General features: G+C 41.9%; 1 protein-coding gene across 4 annotated transcripts in view; it reads right to left on the reverse strand.

Moving 5' to 3' along the window:
* Nucleotides 1–19,480, reverse strand: part of NEBL (nebulette) — a 309,628-nt gene that overhangs the window by 20,822 nt on the left and 269,326 nt on the right. Inside the window, exons 14-24 of one of the 4 annotated variants that reach the window (XM_040352493.1) lie at nt 18,862–18,972; nt 13,024–13,134; nt 11,686–11,796; nt 9,970–10,074; nt 8,441–8,533; nt 8,188–8,280; nt 8,003–8,095; nt 6,951–7,043; nt 4,814–4,918; nt 4,310–4,481; nt 2,090–2,182 (exon numbers count right to left, since the gene is read on the reverse strand). In XM_040352493.1, coding sequence (XP_040208427.1) covers nt 2,090–2,182; nt 4,310–4,481; nt 4,814–4,918; nt 6,951–7,043; nt 8,003–8,095; nt 8,188–8,280; nt 8,441–8,533; nt 9,970–10,074; nt 11,686–11,796; nt 13,024–13,134; nt 18,862–18,972 — 1,180 coding nt within the window. The remainder of the gene's footprint in view (nt 1–2,089; nt 2,183–4,309; nt 4,482–4,813; nt 4,919–6,950; nt 7,044–8,002; nt 8,096–8,187; nt 8,281–8,440; nt 8,534–9,969; nt 10,075–11,685; nt 11,797–13,023; nt 13,135–18,861; nt 18,973–19,480) is intronic. The other 3 variants (XM_040352494.1, XM_040352495.1, XM_040352496.1) reach the window with 3 other exon arrangements.

Raw genomic sequence — 19,480 nt, forward strand, 5'->3', positions numbered from 1 at the left:
GACAAGTGAGCACTGTGTCTGTGGTGACAAGTGAGCACTGTGTCTGTGGTGACAAGTGAGCACTGTATCTGTGGTGACAAGTGAGCACTGTATCTGTGGTGACAAGTGAGCACTGTGTCTGTGGTGACAAGTGAGCACTGTATCTGTGGTGACAAGTGAGCACTGTATCTGTGGTGACAAGTGAGCACTGTATCTGTGGTGACAAGTGAGCACTGTATCTGTGGTGACAAGTGAGAACTGTATCTGTGGTGACAAGTGAGCGCTGTGTCTGTGGTGACAAGTGAGCGCTGTGTCTGTGGTGACAAGTTGTATCTATGGTGACAAGTGACAAGCTTTATCTGTGGTGACAAGTGACAAGCTGTATCTGTGGTGATAAGTGACCACTACATCTGTGGTGACAAGTGAGCGCCGTATCTGTGGTGACAAGTGAGCGCCGTATCTGTGGTGACAAGTTGTATCTGTGGTGACAAGTGAGCGCTGTGTCTGTGGTGACAAGTAAATGCTGTATCTGTGGTGACAAGTGAGTGCTGTATTTGTGGTGACAAGCTGTATCTGTGGTGACAAGTGAGTGCTGTATCTGTGGTGACAAGCTGTATTTGTGGTGACAAGTGAGCACTACATCTGTAGTGACAAACTGTAACTGTGGTGACAAGTGAACGCTGTATCTGTGGTGACAAGTGACAAGCTGTGAGAAGTTGTATCTGTGGTGACAAGTGAGCGCTGTATCTGTGGTGACAAGTGACACAAACTGCATCTGGTGACAAGCGAGCCAAGCTGCATCTGGTGGCAGGCGACATGGCAAGTGACACACTCAGGGCTCCCACTGATTCTGCATTATGGTAAGTTGAACTATTTCATTTTATATTACAATGTAATAATAGAAATAATGCGCTTCAATCATCCTGACACCATAATAACCATGGTGCTGTGATGATTGAAGCACCAACATCAGGTGTTTGGAGTATCTTTATCTGCTAATTGTTAAACTTTCTGGAATACACATATTTCTATTGTGGTGTAGAATCTGGGCCTGCTGTCCCTCCATCCTTCTTTCCTTCCTTCTTTCTCCTTCTTCCCTCCCTATCTTTTTTTCTTTCTTTCTCTCTCCCTTCATCCCTCTCTTCCTTCTTCCCCATCCCTCTTTCATCTCGGACTCCAACCACACCCCATTTAAGCCACGCCCAACATTACGGTTAGACCATGCCCCCTGTTGCGCACTACTCATATCTTATCATTACTGGCCTGTTCCCCAGCCCAGTCCTCCCTTAGGTCTATTTTACAGCTAAATCCTAAACATTTAATCTGCATTTAGCTGCTTCTAGTCATCTATAAGTATTTAAAAGGAGCCCTAAGGGTGGCCATTGGTTTAACATAAGTTTGTACCACCCAAAGTTATCAAAGAGTGGTCAGATCTAACAAGCCCTGCAAAGCATGCCAAAAATTGCATGGACATCATATGATAAAATAATGTTATTAGTAATAATAATAATAATCTAAAGATTAAATAGGCTGCTAAGAGATGTGGCTTTTTCATTAACAGTTATTATTTCCCCTCGTACCTACAGTAAATAGCATAGACGTGCGCACAGGGTGTGCCAGGTGTGCCCAGGCACACCCTAATCACCATGTGCAGAACAGATTCCCCCTACTGATCTGGCTCCCCCTCTTTCCCCCCCACAGCACTGCCGGCTTCCCTCCTCTCCCACCAGTTGTTGCTGTGGATGTTTTAGGATGAGTAGGGGAAGGGGCCAGTAAATATGTCATTTACCGACCCCTTCCCTTTCTGAATGAAGATCGTGAGTGATCGGTAGAGTGTGTTTGAGCTTTGGGGTGCACACCCTAATGCCAAAGGCTGCACACACCTACAGTAAGTAGTATTTTTATGTACCTGAAGCATATTAAATATGCTCTAGCATCTATGTTGTAGCTGAATAACAGAACCAACCCCCAGAGGAAAAACGATCCACTATAAAATGATATACTACAATGGGCTATTCTTTTACTGCACCATATGATGGCCATAGACACCGAAATAATGTGTTTGCCCGCTTTGCCCTGGAATGAAAACAACAACAATGGTTTGCTGTACCCGTTAACATACGGAGGCTCCGAGACTGAATATTGTCCTCAAGTGGGTCTATGTCGAAGATGGAGCCTGGATCAGTGCGCCAAACTTTAAGGTCTTTTGATGAGAAAATGAAACATACAATGAAGGATAATAAAAGAAAGAAGAGAGAGAGATAGTGAAAGACAAAAATGAAAATACCAGTGGACAGGTAAATATGAAATGTATAGAAGTTCATGGAAGAAGACAAACTCTGCAACTTTTGTGATATGTCAGAGAAAAAAACAAAGGGAGGACACAGCAACCAGGATTCAAGTACATGTAATCACAGGCTTTGATACTCAAGCAAGGTATAGTAGGTGGATAGGACAAAAGTAAAACATTTTAGAATTTCCAGAAATAAATGTCCACAGCACCCTAGGACATCCCATGTCTCATTCCATCACATAACCCAAAAATTAAGGGACTATGCCCCATTTCCATATCATGCATATCATCCCTTTTTGTCCCTTGCCTTACTCTACATTTAGAAGTGGGGTCTACACATACAGCGCAACATTAACCATTTCAATACCGGGCGCTTACACCCCCTTCCTGCCCAGGCCAATTTTCAGCTTTCAGTGCTATTGCACTTTGAATGACAATTGCGCAGTCATGCTACACTTTACCTAAACACATTTTTTATCACTCTGTTCTCACAAAGCTTTCTTTTGGTGGTATTTGATCACTGCTTGCATTTTTATATTTTGCGCAACAATTAAAAAAAGACAAATAAAAGAACAAATTTTTTTTTCTTTGTTTCTGTTATAAAATGTTGTAAATAAGTATGTTTTCTCCTTCACTGAAGGGCACTGATGAGGCTGCACTGACGGGCACTGATAAGGCGGCACTGATGAGGTGGCACCAAAGAGGTGGCACTGATGATGGGCACTGATAGGCAGCACTGGTAAGTGGCACTGGTATGCAGCACGGATGGGCACTAATAGGCGGCACTCATAGGCGCCTATGAGTGCCGCCTATTAGTGCCCATCCGTGCTGATTGGCACTGAAAGGTGGCACTGATGGATACTTATGAGTGGCACTGATAGGTGGCATGGATAGGCGCGCAGGTTTTTCACAGGGGTTCAAAGGGGAGGGAAAGGTGGATATAGGACAATCCTGTTAGTGTTAAGGGAGAGAGGAAACTGTTTTTTGGGAAAGATATGAGGGATGGGGAGAGGGGTAACCCTTTATGGAGAGCTTTTTCATGGTACGCTGTTTTACACTTCAAGAAATATGTTTTGAGGAGATAGTCTTTGTGTGTGCATACAATTTTTATTTAATTTTCCCGTGACAGTATATGCTTAGTGAACACACTCTGCCAATATTATATGGTGCTACTCTCATCCATTCATCATCTATCAGGTTCCCAGTCTTTTCCTATAGTTTTTCTTTTCAAAAGGTCTGTGGCAACCCACCAAATTGATGGTCCTCAGAGTGGTGTAAAGATTGGGAAGGTAGATGATGTAGCTCTGTGCATGAAAAGAAAGTCTTGAGAACTCCAGCTAGTTGGAGAACACTGATCTTTCTACTGATGGGTAGTCTTGGTACAAGTTCTACAAGCAATAAATCTTAAAAAATACATCTCCTAGACTGTTTAATAGAGCCAGAGTGAATGGAGGGTTGCCTGTGTGATTGGTAGCTTCTGCACTGTTTGGGGAAGAACCAATTAAAACCAGTGGCTCCTACTGGGGTAGTGCTACACACAGTTTATTTTACCTTCTTCTGACTTCATTCCCCTGCTTTGAGTTTCTTTTACATTACCATTGACTTTTAGGGGTAGAGCAGAAATTCTGACAAAAGCTTTGGTAGCTATGACTAAGCATTGAAGATCAATGCGAAACGCGTCAGCTGTTTTCCCCACTGTGTGCTGATTGTTGTAGTGCATTTTTTCCTTTACCAATAAAGGGCACGTATTTTTTAAGATTTTTGGAGCGCAGCTGTCCATACATTCCTTTATCTGCATATCCTGTGCATTGCCGGCACCCGTTTGGTTCTTGAGTGGACAGTGATCACCTTAGGTGTGCTCACCTGGAGCGGCAGTCTCCCTACCCACAAAATGTACCTATCATGACCACCTTTTTTTCTTTCTTATATCACCAGCTCCCTGAAATATTTTAATTATTATTGGTTGTTCACTTCCTACCTAGAAGACAGGTAAACAATAAACAATGTGAAAGGAGAAATTAATTTAATAAAACTCACCAACAATTGCCCCCGGTCTCCTGTCCATTTCCACTACATGAGGATGAACTCCCTTATAGGCAGCATCACTGACAATCTGTGTGTTTTTTCTTGCTCGCTCCAACACTGGATCATCTACAACTGGGGTGAAACCTCTGCCTTTTGTCTTCTCAAAATCTTCATGGTATTTTATCTAAAAATATATTTTAAAAAATTATACATATAATCAAAGCCAGTTTCACATTATAGACAGACACTTGTTCAGACTTGTATCACACACCATGCAGCACGCTCACTCTGTGTCAGGTTCAGTCTTTTGGTGTTAATAAAAAACGCACAGAAAGAAGTTAGTGAACACATTTTATTAGGTTTCAGTTATCATATTCAGCATTCCTGTGCAGCTTACTAGTTTCGACATTGCAAGGCTGTGAACGTGTCCCAGTGAGGATAGCCAATGTGGTTTAGGAGTATAAGGTGACGGTGATAAACATGCCCTGCTAACTGCAGAAATATGCTGCTTCCTACCATGGATATTTTGTTTTGTGCCTCTTTCACGTGTCTCAATTCTGGTGTATCTAGAATGACACTAGGTCTACCTTTCTGTTGCTGTAAATCACTGCTGTACTTCACCTGTAAGAAAACACATATTAAATATGCAAGTCTGCACAAAGCATATCATAACTGGCTTCATTCTAGAAACAACCACTGTAATAAGCACATGAGGCTGCTTCATTTACACCCCTAATTTAAAAGCTCATACGGTGGTACTTCCACCCTCGAAAAAGGGTGACATAGGCACTCATATCACACGAGCGATCCTGTAGCAATTGAAAACTCACCAGCAACAGGGTTTCTAACAAATTACATACCTGTTGCTATGGAGTGGATCCATTATAAGCTTCACCAGAAGCTAAGTTGATGCTCCCTTACTAGCATGTAAAGTACAGCACTGCTCTAGGCCAGTGGTCTCCAAACTTTGGCCCTTTGCTTGCTTTTATCCAGTCCTTGGCACACCATTCCATCCACTGACACCAACAATGGGGCATAATTGATTTCACTGACACCGACAATGGGGCACTACTACTCCCACGGACACCATTAATAGGGCACAATTCCTCCCACTGACATCAACGATGGGACACAATTCCTTCCATTGACACCAACGATGAGGCACAATTCCTTCCATTGACACCAACGATGAGGCACAATTCCTTCTATTGATACCAATGAGGGGGCACAATTCCTCTCACTGACACCAGCGTTGGGGAAGAATTATTTCCATTGGCACCAATGATGGGGCACTATTCCTCCAACTGACACCAACAATGTGGCACGATTCCTTCCACTGACATCAAAGATGAGGCACTAGTCTTCCCACTGACACCAAAGATAGAACATGGTTTACTCGCACGGGCCCCCCTAAAGTCTGAAGAACAGTGAACTGGCCCTTTGTTTTTAGAATGTGTGGAGACCTTTGGTCTAGGCCAATGAGGGAGCGATTTTATTGAGGTAAGTGGAAGTGGAAGTGTTTATCTTCTGAGATACATCACATCATGTGACATGGACCTTAGAATTCTAGTGATAACTCCCAGTATGTTGGTTTTCAGTGCTGCTATTTCTCAAACAGGTATTACTCCGGTCTGCCCTAAATTTCTGCACTGCTTTAATTATCCTGTTGGGCACCAACTTTATCAGGCTTTTCTATGCCAAAATTTCCACCAAAAGCTCTCTATCCTGCACTGAGATCCACCAAATCAGGATCTCAGCGCTAAGAACAAATATTACTAATTTCTTTACATCCCCAGCCAGACTTTAGCTAACAACACGATTAAAGAAGAATTAAACCTTTTATTAAATCAGCTAAATATATTTCAGGTGCATCAAAGAAAGGTGTTTGATTTCTTTTAATTCACTTTCTTTCTAAAGCAGCCACAGCCTGAGTTGAAAAGTCTGTCCCTGCCTAGCAGCTACAGAGTGGGTCCCTTTCTTTCTGTGTTGAGGCAGTGGTCTCACTGCTGAGGTCTGACAAACCCCATACTAAGTCAGACCTATGTCCCTGAAATCTGCTAAGCTCATACTCCCTGCTGATTTGAAGAGCTCTAGCCCTGACTATGCAGGGTGCTTGTTGGACCTCCGAATTGATATCACTGCCAGCAGAAAAATTGTTGGACCTCTGCAGAGAGATCATCACTTCCACATAAGGACAAAGGTCTCACTCTCCAGAAAGCAGGCAGGGGACAGGCTTTCCTACTCAGGCTGTTGCTGCTTTCTAAAGAAACAAACACCTTTTGATTTGATGCACCTGAAATGTATTTATCTCATCTTCAATTGGGTCTTAATTCTACACTTAATTCAAAACACTTGTGACCTCCATAGTCCACTTAATGGATGTTCACATCTACACTACTATGATCCATTCTTGTCTACTGCTTGTCATCCTCTAATGCAGTGGTCATCAACCCTGTCCCTCAGGTCCCACTAACAGGCCAGGTTAGCGAGATAACTGAAATACATCACAGGTGATATAATTTGCTGCTCAGTGATTGCAGTATTCTAGTCTGCATCTCCCCAAGGTAATACATAAAATCTGGCCTGTTAGTGGGCCCTGAGGACAGGGTTGATGACCACTGATCTAATGTATAGCACATCAACAGCAACTTGCCGAGCTAATATTTTCTTGGTTCCTTTTAACTCTTTCCATCTCCGGAGTAAGACCGACTGCTGTGACCATCCCAATTTTCTCTTTATAGTGAACCTGAAAAAAAGAAAGAAATCAAATTCAATTATAATTCCAGCATTTCAGTGAGGCTGTTGATTGCATACAGTTTCTTAAAGGGGTTGTAAAGGTTCGTGTTTCTTCACCTTAATACATCCTATGCATTAAGATGAAAAAACATCTTGCGATCACTGGCCTGGAAAGTCCCGCATCGCGAACACGCTCTTCCTTTGCTTGGTCTTCATTGGACAGATTGATAGCAGTGCAGCCATTGGCTTGCGCTGCTGTCAATCAACTCCAATGACGGGGCGGGGCCGAGTCCTGTAGTCAGTGGCTATGGATGCCGGATACAGGACTCGGGAGCGCGCCTGCAAGGTAACCCCCATGGGAGAGCGCTTCCCAGGGGGGTTACCAGAAGCATGGAGGAGCCGAGACAGCCGCCAAGGGACCCCAGAAAACAAGGATCAGGGCCACTCTATACAAAACGAGCTGCACAGTGGAGGTAAATATAACATGTTTTTTTTTTTTAAACACAGATTAATGCAGGTATATGGAAATTAAAAAAAATATTACCTGTATTTTTTAAAGGAACTAGTTTAAGTATCTGAATCTGACTTGGTATCAGCCTATTGTAGTCCCTATATAGCAGATCCTTCTTCTGACTGAAAGAGTCAAAGAAGTATAAGCAGCCAATCAGTAACAGTATAACAGCTTGCCATGGTATTTTAGACTTCTTGGCCACTGTAAAAGATAACCTAAGGTCCCCTGTGTGAACGCATTTTCAGCTAAACTCCAAACAAACAGCCCATGGGTTGGTATATGTTGCTGGGGATGTGGGGAGGGGGAGTGTTAAAGCAAACCCATTGATTTTCCCTACATAAGTATAGGTTTGCTTTAAGGATTTGTAGGTGACACACATCAAAAGCCCTGTAGCTAAGTGAACCGTGTTGCAAGAGTAAAGACTAATTGCAGTATCAATCTATGGCACACGCTCTTGCCGTGCTGAAATGCTCCTGGTTCTTCTTAGCAAGTTCCATTTCTGGCGTCATGCTGATTGGTGTAGCTTTTCTCAGAGGCTCTTTATATTGGACCTGTCGATCAGCAGAAAAGCACATGGGTCAGCATAGCACTAGGACGCCTTCAATAGCAAACTTCTTAAATTAGACAAGTCAATTCCACTTACATTGCTAATGTTCTTTTGAGTTTCCTTTACTCTCTGGATTTCTGGTAGGTCAGATATGGCTGTAGCAGGTCCAATTTCATCTTTATAATTCACCTGCGACAATCCATGAAGGCACAAATGAGTAAATATAACTCATATGACAAAGATTAGCCAACACAGTGACGGTGATACTCTATCTCTATAATAAAATAACAGATAATTAATAAATAAAATCATTAGAAAAAAACATATCACATTTTCTGACCCAACTTACTGCACTAATATTTTTCTGAGTGATCTTCGCTCTTTCCATCTCTGGCGTCTCTCTCACAGCTGTGCCAGCTCCCAATCCTTTTCTGTAGAATACCTGGAAAACACCCAAAATGTACCAGTAAAAATAGTGCAATTTATTGCATGTGCAAACTTGTTATAGCTTTGCGAACATCATAATCATCTATGGCTGTATATCTTTGGAAGGTACAAGAATAGATGGACAGGAATATTTTATAAATAATGAAAAAAAAAAAAAGTATCTTGGCGATATAGAGGCTGATTTACTAAAACCAGCTGTGCATGGTAGCCAATCAGCTTCTAACTTCAGCTTGTTATATTAAGCTTTGACAAAAACTCTGGAAGCTGATTGGTTACTATGCAGCGCTGCACTACATTTTGCACTTTCCTGTTTTAGTAAATCAACCCCAATGTGTGTGTGAAGGCAGGCGTCCCAATACTTTTGGCAATATAGTGTAGTTAGCCTTATCTTCCACTTTGTTACTGCACCTGTAGAAGGAACGTTAAAGCTCCAATAGCCACTAAAAGATATCACTGTGACAAGGGGCCAGATCCTCAAAAGGGATACGCCAGCGTAACTGCTGTTACGCCGTCGTATCCCTGTTTCTAACTATGGAACTGATCCACAGAATCAGTTTTCCATAGTTAGGCAGAAGATCCGACATGTGTAAGGGACTTACACTGCCGGATCTTAGGATGCAGTACCGCATCCGCCTCGGGTATGCAAATTAGCACTTACGGAGATCCACAAAGCTTTTCAGCTTCGTTTTTTCTCCGTAAGTCTTAGTTTGCAAACGCAAAATTAGGGCTGCTTTTACAAAGTGTAAACTGTTTACACCATGTAAAAGCAGACCCTTCTGTCCAGCGACGGGATTTTTTTTTGTTTTGAATTTTTTTTTTTTCGCCGTATCTTTTTTGACCCGTCGCGATCCACAAAGCTTGGCGTAACGTAATTTTGCGCTATGCACGTCGGGAAAATGACGTCACGAGCATGCGCAGTACGGCTGGCGCGGGAGCGCGCCTAATTTAAATGGGAATCGCCCCCATGAAAAGAGGAACGCCTTGCGCCGGCGGAATTTAAGTTACACAGCCAAAAATTTCTAGGTAAGTGCTTTGTGGATCGGGCACTTAGGTAGAAATTTTAAGGCAGTGTAACTTAAATGGGAACATTTACGTTACGCCGGATCTTTGTGGATTACCCCCAATATTTTTTGTCTTCTCTGCCATTGCTTATATGGTACATCTATTTTGCCTGCTACCCTCTTTGTAAAGTACTCTTTCACTACCACTGGTGTTACACAAATCCATTCTTTCAACCTATAAATGATTGCATTTGTTAAACGGGAAAGTGAATATAAAGGAAAAGTAGTGTTACAAAAAAAAACTATGTACTGAACCAATAATTTTTCACATAATAATTCTTTATGCCCCATGTTACTGAGGGAGCATCCTCTGTCTAGAAAATGTGCGCTAGTATACTAAAAAGTCAGGAGGTATGGTGGTTATACTTACAGCACTTATGGATTTCTGTGCATTCTTTACTCTTTCCATCTCAGGAGTATCAGTCCCTAAAGAATACATAGACATCATCTTCTCTGCTTCATCCTTGTATTTTTTCTGTAGATAAAATAAAAAACAGAAAACAAAAAAAGAAGCATAAGAATGCATTATAACTACTTCACTCCTATCAGTCTTTCTAGACTAAACCTTTGCCAATGCAGCAGCAAATATTTTGACTTTTCATCTAAAAAAATAAAATAAAAAATTGGCTGCTGCATGATATTTTTTCTTCTAAAATGTTATAAAAAAATATCTGTACCTTCGCACAGAAAAAGGAAAATTTATTATCAAATACAGTACTTACCGTAATTTTCCTTTCCTGATGGACTCAATGGCAGCCTACGTGTGGGTTAATCCCACCTCCTCTCCAATGCTATAGGACCCCATACCCATAAAAGTCAGCTCACCTTCCAGTACTGTGTTCAGTAACTAGCCGACTACTTTCTTTTTTTAGGGTGGCGACTCCGTCTGCCATGGAGTCCATCAGGAAAGGAAAATTACGATAAGTATTTGATAATAAATGTTCCTTTTTCCTGACAGACTCCATGGCAGCCTCAGTGTGGGAAATAACTAGCCAGGCCACACGGGTGATTATGCTGAACAAAAAATCGCTTTAATTTGTCCCGTCAACAGACAGGATAGTAGTAAGAACAATTTCCTGATTCTCATGGAATACTGAAGATACTTTCGGATTTGAACCCAGCATGGGTATAAGGACTACCTGATCCGGAATGACCAAGAGACCCGATCTTGGAAACCCTCTTGGCCGAGGTAATTGCAACTAAGAAGGCCACTTTAGCTGAAAAGTCCTTTATGAAGGATGGGGAAGGCCCCGTGGGCCCCGTGAGTCCATTCAGAGAATTGAGAACAAGGGGAAGATCCCACTTGGGAAATCTTGGCTTCCTTTTAGGCTTCATTCTTGATGCTCCTCAAAAAAATTGCCTGACTAGTGGGTGTACTGCCCACGAAATCCCGGAGAAGGCTGACAGGGCCGAGATTTGAACCCTTAGAGAGCTGATGGACAAGGGAAGGTCTAACCCCGTTTGAAGGAAGCTGAGGACATCTTGTATTTCTGGATTTCTGTAGGACCTGCCCAAAGCAGAGGAGAACTCTACGAAATTGGCCCAGATTCTTCCATATACTTTGTCTGTACTTGCTCTTCTCGAGCTCATCAGCGTGGAAATCACTCTAGAGGCGTAACCGAGGGATTCCAGCCTCTCCCTCTCAAAAACCTAACTGTCAGTCTCATCAGAGCCGGACAGGGGTGTAGGAGTGACCCCTGAGAGAGAAGGTCCGGTCTGACAGGTAGAGGTACTGGGTCTCGATAGCTCAACTGGACCAAGAGAGGGAACCACGGCCTGTTCGGCCAGTAGGGAGCCACCACTGTTACTTCGACTGCCTTTGCTTGAAGTCTCCGCAGGAACTTGAGAGTTATTGGGATCGGGGGAAAGGCATACGCCCTCTTGAACCTCCATTGATCCGTCAAAGTGTCCGTCCCGACTGCCGTGGTGTTGTCCACCATTGGAGGAGGACAAAAAAGAAACACAGTACTGGAAGGTGAGCTGACTTTTATGGGTATGGGGTCCTATAGCATTGTAGAGGAGGCGGGATTAACCCACACATAGGCTGCCATGGAGTCTGTCAGGAAAACAAGAATTTGCCACTTACCTGACTTGCAATCTCAGATGCTCTTTTGGCTCTTTGTAGATCAGGAAAATCTGGGCCCACCTGCATCCCCTTCCCTTTTATCTCAGTTTCCAGATCCTTTTTATACCCTTTCTGTAAAGAAAATCACAATATAATAATATGCAGGCCAGTGGGTTATTTAACATGTATTTTATCTCATTAAAGCAGGGTTCCGCCGAAAAAATAAATATTAAAAGACAGTAGCTACAAATACTGCAGCTGCTGACTTTTAATATATATACACTTACCTGTCCAGGGTCTTTTATCAAACGCTCAAGTATCTTCCTGACTACAGACATTAAACTGGTCTATTACTAAAGTAAAGACTTTGATCCCTTTTTAAATATAGACACCACATCAGCCTTAAACCAATCTATAGTTACCGAGTCAGTCATTAAAAAATCTGTACACTTTGAAATAACAGACCTCAACTTTTTGTGCAGTGACCTTTTGATACAAAATAGCACAGTAATGAGTACAAACCAGGGCATGAAGCAAAGTCATCTGATTTGTGTGATAAAACCTTAGTTAATAATTTTCAGTGACTAAAAATATACAATTAATATACAATAATTAAAAACACTGCATTGGTTAATGCTTTAGTAAATTGATCCTTAAAGCGGGGGTTCACCCAAAAAACAGGTATATAACATTACATTCAGTATACCTCAAACATGTATAGTATGCCGGTTTTTTTTTGGGGGGGGGGGTGTACATACATAATTATCGGTCTTTTCCTCCCAGCTTCCGGGTACTCACTCCGGCGGGACTAGGCGTTCCTGTGCAGTGCCGCAATGTCATCTGGGACTTCGCCCATATGATTGACGTGCCTGAGAAAAACTGGCGGATAAGGTGCGTCATGACTTTCCGAAAATAGCCGAACTGCGAGTCGGGTCTATACGGCGCCTGCGCAGTCAGCGCTACATGGCTCCTAGTCGGTGCGCAGGCGCCGTATAGAGTCGACTCGCAGTTTGGCTATTTTCGGAAAGTCATGACGCGCCTTATCTGCCGGTGGGAGTTTTTCTCAGGCACGTCAATCATATTGTCGAAGTCCCAGATGACATTGCGGCACTGCACAGGAACGCCCAGTCCCGCTGGAGTGAGTACCCGGAAGGAAAAGACCGATAATTCCGTATGTACACCCTCCCCCCCCAAAATAAAACTGCATACTGTACATGTTTGAGGTATACTGAATCTAATGTTATATACTTGTTTTTTGGGTGAACCCCCGCTTTAGGTGGCAAATTTGGCCATTTGGTAACGATTGAGAATTGCACAATAGATAAACTCTGATTTCCAATGCGGGCATCCAGTACCAACCTGGCTCATAAATTCTGTGACTTTCTTTGCATGCTGTATCTCCGGCAAGTCAGCATCTACTTGCATTCCCTTCCCTCTTATCTCTGTTTCATACTCTTTCTTGTATTCTTTCTAATGAAATTGGAAAAAAAAAGCATCTTTACATTTTGGAAAAATCCTCAAAATACAGCTTAGACATAACATATGTTCTTTGGTGGGCATCTATAGGAAAGTTACTTGAATTTTCATATCTTTGTCTTTCTCACAATGCATTCTACAAGTACTGAGACTTCCAATACAAAAACATAACAGGCTTTATTTTAGGGCTGTGGAAATTAAAGATGAATTCCTCGATTAATCGTTAACTTTTTTGATCGATCGAAATTCTTTTGATCGGTACTAGTGGTGCAACGGATCGTAAATGATCCATGATCCGTCACCATATGCGGATTGGCACACCACGTGATCCGCAGAGCACCGCTGCTGCCTCGGCCATAGGAAAGACCGTGGCTTCGGCCTAGCTCCCGGAGCAGCGGCCATCTTGGTCCACCCGGTGGCGGCCTAGGTGAGCCTAGAGCGGCGCGCTGACGTTATCACCCGGCCTCAACTGCTCGTGTTCCTATACAGTGGGGTAGATGTGGACCATATTACAGTGAGGGAGATGACTGTGGATATTACAGTGGGGGAGATGTCTGTGGATTACAGTTGGGGAGATGTCTGTGGATATTACAGTGGGGGGATGTCTGTGGATATTACAGTGGGGGGATGTCTGTGGATATTACAGTGGGGAGATGTCTGTGGATTACAGTGGGGAGATGTCTGTGGATTTTACAGTGGGGGAAATTGTGGATATTAGAGTGGGGGGTGATTGTGGATTTTAAAGTGGGGGAGATTGTGGATATTACAGTGGTTGTCAAGGGAATGATGCTCAGTTTGTCTAGGGAATGATGAATAATATACTTATTTCATATTCCTCACTCTCCTGCAGTAAACACTCCTCCACCACTAACTCTGCATTGTATGTGATTATATTGGAGAGAAGCGACGGGGTAGACAGCAAAAAGGAGCAGCTTTGAGGAACTAGAAGGAGGATCAAATGACGGAGGAATAAAGTAAAGGAAGTATTTCACATAAACCTGGCCTCACACCTGTCATTTCCAGAATGTTCATTTGATTATCTAAAATATAAAGATGATTCAAAAATCTGTTTCGACCAGAGTGTGCAAAAAATGTTTTAATTGAAGGACAATGATGTAACGTTTTTGGAAATCGAGTGAAAACAAACATTTCCAATGTTTAAATTCACTACCGGGTGAAACAAATCGTAACTAGTCTTATGCACTTGTCAAAGTTAATCCAGAAGTAGTAGTGCTTGTTCTACCACAATTAAAACATTCACACTTGAATGAAAAGTCTTTTGAAATTAGTACATAGAAGGTACCATTAAATAGTCAGACAAGCATTTTTATACTTTCTCATACGAACAAATACAATTCTACAGGTGTATGGGCAGCATTCCCCCTACGCAAAATGAGCAGGTAACCCATGCAATCCATAAGGGAGCCATTGCAGGGATAACTTTTAATCCAGCCAGACTTTATTTTTAGAACTTGTGGGTTTAAATAATACTTTTTTTTAAATATGTTTTTAATATTTCACCTTTAAGGGGGTGTGGCAGGGAATGTGTCCTATGCCTGCATAGTTTTTCTAATAGGTGTTCCTCGTTCCCATCTCAAAAAGTTGGGAGGTATGTCTACTCCAGGAATTAACTGCCTGATGAGATCAAGATGGCAGCATAGAGACATTGGGGTTTATTTACTAAACCTGGAGAGTGCAAAATATGGTGCAGCTGTATATGGCAGCCAATGGGCTTCTAACTTCAGCTTATTCAGTTTAGCTTTGACAAAAAAAAAAAAATGAAAGCTGATTAGTTTTCTATGCAGAGCTGCACCAGATGTTGCACACTTCAGTTTTAGTAAGTCAACTGCATAGCTAAACAGACTGGAAAGTTAGTAGAAGAAGGCTTTATTTTATTGACCACACTGCCCATGTACGTATATATTTCTGTAACACTGTTACGTTGCAGTTCTTCTTTCATTGAGAGATTAAAGATTGCCATTGGCATGTTGACTGGGAAGCAAACACAGCTCTGAACCAGAAAGTTCAGCTGGTACTAGCGGAGTTACAGCCAAAAATTATAAAAAAAAAATTATTGATCCTAACATTAGTAATAATTTAATAAAATAACTATTAGACAAAGTTCATTATGTATTTATTAAAAATATATATTACTTACTGAATATATTCTCCCTCCTGTTGTGGCCGTTTCAATCATTACTGTGGGCATGTGAAGCCCAATCAATACCTCTTCCTGGTTTGCTTTGGAGAGGTGCATGCTGGGTAACCTGCATGCACCTTTCGATCTCGCGCATGCGCGATTCACAATTGTTTCTAACGTTGCCATAACAACGGGGGGCGGCGGAGAAAGGTCCCGCCCCATTGTTATGGCAACATAGATAAACACATCTCGGCGCTGTGATCCGCCCTAAATCGCATCATGAAATAACGCAATTTTTGATCACAATAGCCCCCATAGACTCCTGGGAAATGATGATACAGGCACAGGCGAGGGAGGAAGTGACCTAGGAGCACCACGGACCAGGAAGGGGCAGATTAGGAGGACTACATAGCAACAGGGTGATTCTGGTAAATAAAAAATAAAAAAATGTATATGTTTCCAGGAGTCTGATAATGAAAAAAAAATTCAGGGTGGAACTCCGCTTTATTAAATACATTTTTGTCTGCTATAAATGGCAAAATTAGTTTCAATGTCTATTGTAAAAGACTTGTGTTTTCAGTGTGAGGAACATTAGTGCATTACATGTAATAAAGTCCAATGTAATGGTACAAAACGTATTTCCAGCATCAGATGGAACACACTGTTGCTCTCAGCGATAGATCCAAGCCGAGGACACAGTCATTTCCTCTTAGGAAAAGCCTCATTTGTACCCATTAGTATGATTACAGTAATTACACATGGCCTTTATCTGAGTAGTATGAAGAGGAAATAATTAGAACAATTATTACAATGATCTATCTAACCTCCTACAACACTAATCTATTTTGGGTCCAAGAAGAGGCACAAAAATGTGAACTAGTATGCAGTTCATACGAGGACAACAATGTTTTGTATTTGGATGATTCAAAACCTCCTATGAAAAAAAAGGCTGAGATCACATTACTGGAGCCTATTATTACAGTTGGTGTCCCAAATCATGACACCTCTAGCACACATACACCTTTTGTCTACTGAATATTTGTTGCTTTGTTGAAATACTAGGAGAAATACAAGGAGAAAAAAGTGCATATAGTCGCTGATAAGATTTTATCTACTGTGATTCCAGTGCAATATGATCATGTGAAAGTTGCTGTTTTGGGCAACAAGAACTATTATTTCTTTAGATGTGCATTAAGATACGTGTGACACCTTTTATGTAGGCTTATACAGATGTATATTGTTTTCTTTAAAAAAAAAAAAAAAATGTAGCTCTTAGATAGAGAAATACAGAACTGCTTCCACCGAAAAGAATACAAATAAAGGATACATTAGGGATCCCCAATCTAGTGCCAATGGCAGCGTATCTCATTATCTACATTCCTACCATTTTCGGTACCGGATGGTCCTAGTCCAAATTATTCCTAGTCTGACATAAAATGTAATAGAGGCTTCTCATGTGACTTAATTGGAATGACACTTGATTATAGTATTAAATACGCCGTATACTACAACCAATAACCCCATCCCTCTCTCTAATAACCACACAACACTTAGATGGAGTGAATTGGCCATAGCAGCCATTTTATTAACCAAATACCATATATATAACTCTCAATAATTACCATAATAATAACATAAAAATAACATAATAATAACCTTTTTAATATATACATCCAGGCCCGGATTCACAAAGCACTTACGCCGACGTATCTCGAGATACGCCACGTACGTGTAAATGTGTGCCGTCGTATCTATGCGCCGTGCCCACAGAACTAGATACGCCTGTAAATAGGCTTCATCCGACCGACGTAACTTTCCTGCGCCGGCGTATCGTGGGCGCATATTTACGCTGGCCGCCTCATTGCAAATTAGGGAGATACGTCGATTCCCGAACGTAGTTGTGCCCGGCGCATAATATACGCGGTTTGCGTAAGGCTTACATCCGGCGTAAAGTTATTCCTCATCTATGAGGCGCAGCTCATGCAAAGGTATGGACCAGGGAACAGCCGTCGTATTTTACGTCGTTTACGTAGTAGTACGTGAATAGGGCTGGGCTTAGGTTACGTTCACGTCGTAGGCAGTGATTCGACGTATCTTAGGGAGTAGTTTCGACGTGATTCTGAGCATGCGCACTGGGTTGCGTCCACGGGACGACGCATGCGCCGTTAATTTTAAGCACTTGTCTGTCACTCGGCACATCATTAGCATGGTGTCACGCCTCATTAGCATGGCTCACGCCCACTACCTCCTACGCTGGCTTACGCCGAGGAAACCCAGCGTATCTTTAACAGCAAGTGGGGGCGAGTGCTTTGTGAATCCAGTGCTTGCCGCTCTGCGATACGCCGGCGTAGCCTAAAAAAGATACGCTAAGCCGACATAAATATGCGCCAATGTATGTGAATCCGGGCCCATGTATTCATCACCACAATGGGGCACAAGGTCCAATAGGCATAACCCATAACTATACCTGGCTTCCAGTAGCTAAAACTCAAAGACAACTAGCAGATACCCATATACATACTGGGAGACGTACCTCAGACGGGTCCCTAAACCATGCCTTTTAGGTGCCCATATGACCTAACAAGGACCTTGTACCCCGCCAAAATGTCTGACAAATGTCATCAACCCCCAAAACCAGCACAGAAAGCTCCCCCAATCTTAGGGCGTGTGGGTGGGAAGCTCCTTACCCTCCGGGCTCCTCGTGGTGACTGGCCCCTCCTCTTCCTCCTGACCTCTCTGATCCGCCCCCTCAGCCCGAATCTGCCAGCCCCAGGCTGCCTATTGAGTCCCCTATGCTCCGCCCCATTAACCCCTGTCATGCCAGCCCTTTGTTGACACCTGCGGCGTTACTCCGGGCCTCTCTATACCAACGATATGTCAAATAAAGTCAGTTTTAATGTCATATCCATACTGTGCCTAAAAGTATGCTCAGTAATTTCTCAGCTGCGCCTAAGAAACTGTTACAGTTCTAAATTAAAACAGTATTTAAAAAAACACGGAATTTAGAATATTGAACATTTTTAAATCTAGTATATTCCCTTATGTGCAGCCTATGTGATCATCCATTTTAGGCTAAAAAAGGCTAACAAGTGATAAAGAGTGGCATTTGTAGCAAACAATGAATTTCTCTGATTGACCCCATTTGGTGAGCTAAATATACTATTTAAAGCAGCTTGTTGTATTTGTTCAATAAGTGCCAATAAAATGCATTTTAACCTTGCAGGTTAACTCATAACTTCGTGTAGATTCAGCCTCTGTACTGTTATCAACAATGCCCAGTTCTCCTCTGTAAAGAGGGGGGGATGTTTTGTAATCCTAATGCATTTCCTGTCCTAGGGTGACAACAGTGCCCCTCCATGAATACAGTACAATGAGTGAGTGCTGCCCCCTTCCATCAGAAAGTGTATTACTGGCAGGATCACTCTGTGAAAATAAAGGGGGAAAAGCTTGGGGAAAAAAAATGAATGCAGCTACAACATCTAAAAACTGGTAAACTTCAATATATCAAATTTATGCTGAGTTTAGATATCCCAAAAAAGCAGTGAATTGATATTTGTTTATCATTTTAGTTTGTTTCTTACTTGACTAAGAATTTCAGATGCCCTCTTTGCTCGGATCATATCAGGGATGTCTGCACTCAACTCCATACCTTTTCCTTTAATGTCATTTTCCAGATCCTTACGGTATTCTTTCTTAAAAGAAGAAAACAAAACTTGTTCCTGTGATGATTTTTATTCATTTATATAATTCATTGAGTTCATTGGGAAACACAGCATAGTTGTACTCGTGGTAGATTGAAAAACACCTACCCCTAAAACCCCTGAAAGGCAAACAGTAGAAAATGGTGAGCAATTCAGGAGAGAAGAAAATCTACCAACTACTATCTATCAACTACACTACAGAGAGAAAAGGAGTATATACAATATATATATATATATATATATATATATATATATATATATATATATATATATATATATATATACACACACATATCTATATATATATAAACACTGTATACACACACACACACTATATTACTAAAAGTATTGGGACACCTGCCTTCAATATTGAGTTGGTCCACCCTTTGCAGCTATAACAACTTCAACTCTTCTGGGAAGGCTGTCTACAAGGTTTAGGAGTGTGTCTATGGGAATGTTTGACCATTCTTCCAGAAGCGCATTTATGAGGTCAGGCACT

Source organism: Rana temporaria, chromosome 5, assembly GCF_905171775.1.
Source record: "Rana temporaria chromosome 5, aRanTem1.1, whole genome shotgun sequence".
Lineage (NCBI taxonomy): Eukaryota > Metazoa > Chordata > Amphibia > Anura > Ranidae > Rana > Rana temporaria.